This window comes from Cryptomeria japonica, chromosome 7 (genome assembly GCF_030272615.1).
Source record: "Cryptomeria japonica chromosome 7, Sugi_1.0, whole genome shotgun sequence".
NCBI lineage: Eukaryota > Viridiplantae > Streptophyta > Pinopsida > Cupressales > Cupressaceae > Cryptomeria > Cryptomeria japonica.
The window spans coordinates 663642079-663646535 of NC_081411.1; the positions used below are offsets into that span (position 1 = coordinate 663642079).

The 4457-nt window shown below is 31.4% G+C and overlaps 1 protein-coding gene across 1 annotated transcript; it reads left to right on the top strand.

Annotated features, from left to right (window-relative positions):
- The first annotated feature begins 769 nt into the window (after nucleotides 1–769).
- LOC131856901 (cytochrome P450 703A2-like) lies at nucleotides 770–2548 on the top strand. Its single transcript, XM_059208859.1, has 3 exons — nucleotides 770–1591; nucleotides 2093–2278; nucleotides 2519–2548. The coding sequence occupies exons 1-3, from the start codon at nucleotides 770–772 to the stop codon at nucleotides 2546–2548; spliced, it is 1038 nt and encodes a 345-aa protein (XP_059064842.1).
- Nucleotides 2549–4457: the final 1909 nt, after the last annotated feature.

The following is a 4457-nucleotide window of genomic DNA, read 5'->3' on the forward strand; positions in this document are numbered from 1 at the left end:
TGAACAAGTTAAAATGTAAACTTTAAATAATTAAAATAAAGTCATGAGACTTAAATTTGATAAAACAACGCTTATTTTAAAATTGTTAAAGTAGACATTCTAGTAAGATACAAGGTATTTCACAAAAGTAAACGCCTCATTTTCTTAGTTTGCATTACAATTGTTAATCTATGTCAATAATCTATAAGAGCTATAAATCCTTCCCTTGAGTATATTTTGTTCTTGTCTTGCATCATAGAATATAAGGTAATTTTTCAAAGGTTTGATTTACCCTTGAGTTTGGACATGAAGTTATAAACCAAAAGCTAGAAAACAAGTTTCCTCATTTTAAAGGGGATTTTTATATTCTCCAAGAGTTGTTGGAAGATATGTATTGATATTATTATATTTAATATGTATATTTTTTAGACAATTCCTTTTATTCATACAATACTTGAAGTTTCTATTAGATATTCATCTCTAGATTATTGATTAATTATATATTAGTGTCAAATTTTACAAGAGCTTTGATATTTCTCTTTATGTATTGAAATGAAATTGTATTCCTAAAATTCTAATAGAATTCAATAAATTCTTTTGGATTTTAGGTAAATAGCTCGATGCAGTGCATATTAATTTCATCTCAAGGAGGATTTTTGTCAAGTACAAAATGTTTCCAAGATTTGTAAAGGCAATAGGAATCCTAATTCAACATTTTCACAGTCATTGGATTCAATACATGTTGATTTCAATTACTCTAACAATATATCTCCATTTTTTTCTCAAATAGATGAGAAGAAAGCATTTGAAGCTACCTCCTAGTCCACAAAGATGGCCCATTGTGGGAAACTTGTTACAAATTGGTCGTGTTCCACATTTAGGAATGCAAAAATTTACTCAAAAATATGGCCCCCTTGTTTACATTCACATTGGAATGGTGCCTACAGTTCTGACAGATGACCCCAAATATGTAAAGGAGTTCTTATTGAAGCAAGACCATTTTTTTTCTTCAAGGCCAAAGAACATTGCTTCAGAACACTTCACATTTGGGGGCAATGACATTGCTTTTGCTCCATATGGTCCACATTGGAAGGAAGTGAGAAGAATTTGCTTAATGGAGCTTTTGAGTCCAAAGAGGATAGACTCTTTTAGACAAGGAAGAATTGAAGAAGTCCAATGCATGGTGAAGGATGTATATAGGGAATCTTTGGAACGAAAAAGTATTAACATGAGAAACCTCTTTGGGGATCTCATAAGCAATGTTATTACTAGGATGGTGTTGGGCCAAAGATATTTTGGCCTAAAAGGTGCAGGTCCTGAGATAGCTATTGAACACAAGGCCAAAATTTATGAGTCATTTTCCCTTATTAATGGATTCAATATTGGTGATTATCTTCCATTCTTGAGGCCTTCAGATCTACAAGGACAGGAAGGACAAATGACAGAAATAATGAAGTGGGTTGAAAAACTATATGGTTCAATAATTCAAGAGCAAACCCTTGAACTCGAGAAAAGCAATGAAACAGAGCCCTTGAACTTTGTTCATACACTATTAAAAGCTAAAAGTCAAGATAATATGTTGAACATGATGAAGATCAAAGCCATTCTCATTGTAAGTTCAAACAATTCCCTTTGTATTTATTTCTATTGCTACTATCTTTTAATGATTGTGTTGTTGTGTCGTGTAGAGTATTTTAATTTATTAAACTAACTATTATAAATAGTATTAAGATATGGGTGTAGGAGTTTATTCTTAGTTTGGGATATGATATTATTTTATTACTTTTAGGAATCCATTTTTAATAAGAATACAGGGGCCAATTAAATCTGATTAGAGAGAGATATGATTTTTATTTATTAATTCATATTTACTATAGTGCTATATCAAATTTGAACAAGTGAGGGAAGTAATAATCTAGGAAACTAGAAATATTAGTACCAATTTGTGGTTATTAGAATGAAAAAATGATTGATTTATATATTTTACTAGGTATTTTAGGCTTATTCATAGAGCATGTCATATAAAAATACCAAATTAATCATTAGTTATTTTATTGCTTTCTCTTGTGAGCAATACTTCAAATAAAAACTGCAAACAATTTATTGTCCATAGGATATATTTGTTGCAGGAACAGATACTTCTTCTACTACCAGTGAATGGACAATGGCTGAGCTCCTAAGGAATCCTAAATATATGACCAAAGTACGTGAAGAAATTGATGCGGTTGTTGGGCAAGGACGACATGTAGAAGAGTCTGATTTGATGAATTTGACATATTTGAGGGCTATTGTTAAAGAAGTATTTAGGCTTCACCTATGGGTGGATTTCTTATTCCTCATATGTCCATGGAAGACACAAAAATAGAATGATTTGACATACCAAAAAATACCAAGATCCTCATCAACACTTATTCATTGGGAAGGAACCTGACAATTTGGTCAAACCATAATGATTTTTATCATGAAAGGTTCATCACTAATGAGAAGGATCGTGTGGAATTCAATGATCCTGACTGTAAAGTTATTCCATTTGGAGCAGGAAGGAGAGGTTGTCCAGGAGAAACTCTAGGAACAAAAGTGGTTCTACTAAGTTTGACTCATTTGATCCATCTTTTCAATTGGTATCCTCTTTCCAAAGAAAAACTAGAGGATTCTGACATGGTGGAAGCTTTAGGCTATACAATAAAAAGTGTACCACTTGAAGCCATTGTGAAACCAAGACTAAGACCATTACTTCTCTAATAAAGGTAAACAAAGGCTTTTCAACATTAAAGTCCTCATGATATTATAAGATATATATTACAATTCTAATATCATATATTTCTAAGTATAATAAGGACAAGCACTTGTGGCGTACTTAATTATAATATATTTTTAGATACTACCTTAACCCCTCTTAATTAGAATGAAGGGATCATGTGTCCCTATATAGTTATGCCTATAAATAAGGAATAGAATTATCTCCCATATGATTACAAATTAAATTATTGAATTCATATATGATTATATAAGTATTAGAGGTCACCCTCTTGAAATGGTCTAATATTTTTTTTATTGTTACATTTATTTCCAATAAATCTTAGTATCAGAGCTACAATTTGGGCCAATATTTTTGTACTTCCATAATTTGTAGAGCATTAAAAATTTTATTATCATTTTTTCTAGGTATATATGTATACATTATATAAAGGTTTAGGTTGAAAAAAAAAGTTTAATGATAAGCATTTTGCAAGTTGTTCAAATTTCATTATTTTCCATTGAATTGCTCTATAGGCTACAAATTTGGAATTTCCTTTTTAAAATTGTATTTTTTTGAAGCATATAATAAATTCAAATTTTGGATTATTTCTTTATAATTCATTGTTAAAGACAAGAAATATTCATTATTTTAGTGTTCAAAGTTCAATCAAAACATTAACATCAAATTTTATAATAGCCCCTACTGTACAATTTATGGTTACAAATCACACCAAATACTATCCTCCCTTAATCAATAAAAATAATAATCTACAGTCTAAATAAAAGTATAATCAAAGTCATGTCATTTTAGGACTAGAGGAAAATTCTACAATTACTAAATCCAAAAACCCTCTTTATTGACCACCACTTAAAATCCAAGGAAAATTTTCACCAAGACATGAAAAGGTGGTTCATTTTATTAAGGATAAATTATTTGAACCTTTTGTCACATCTTCTCCTCACAATGTTCTCCTCACTTAGGCCTCACTTCTACGTTTTGGCCTTTCATACCTAATGTTGCTTTGATTCTACTCACATCCATTTAAAATCTATATCTTCTAAGTCCCTATGGGACATTGTCAAAATTTGAGCCCTAATTAGCAAGACTAGGATGCCTTGGGCACCATGGTCCTAGGACCAGGATGCTCTGGGCACCATGGTCCTAGGATAGGCCTCCCAAAAGGGGCGCAAATTTGGACCCCGTAATTGTCACATTTTGGAGGCAAGAAACATTCTCCATGTCAGCCTACCCAATAATTTCAAATACATTTGGTGTAGTTAGGTATAAAATAAAGCCTATCCCCGTCATTTGGAAGCTATCAAGATCTCTCAATTACAATTTCACAAGATCAATTCTAAATTCAATTGAGCAAGCAATCAAGTATCATCAAAGCGATGAAGAAGAGGTCAAGTTCATATTTTAAGAATTTGTGGTAGCATCCATGATCAAGACATTATGAGGAAATTCTACATGATATTATCAACCTATGCATGAAGACTTTAAAGAAATATTTATCAAGGTATCAAGTTCCAGTTCAAGCATTTCAATTTAGATTTAGCCTTCCCTCAAAAGTTAAGCTTTCAAATTTAGTCACTTGCATTTCAAGTTCAATTTCAATTTCAATTCAAGGTTTAATTCCAAACTTAGGGTTTGACCTAGGCAAACCCCTATCAACAAATCCATTTCCCTTATTTCTATGTGTAGGCGACAGATTCAAGAGTCACAGATGAAGATTCCA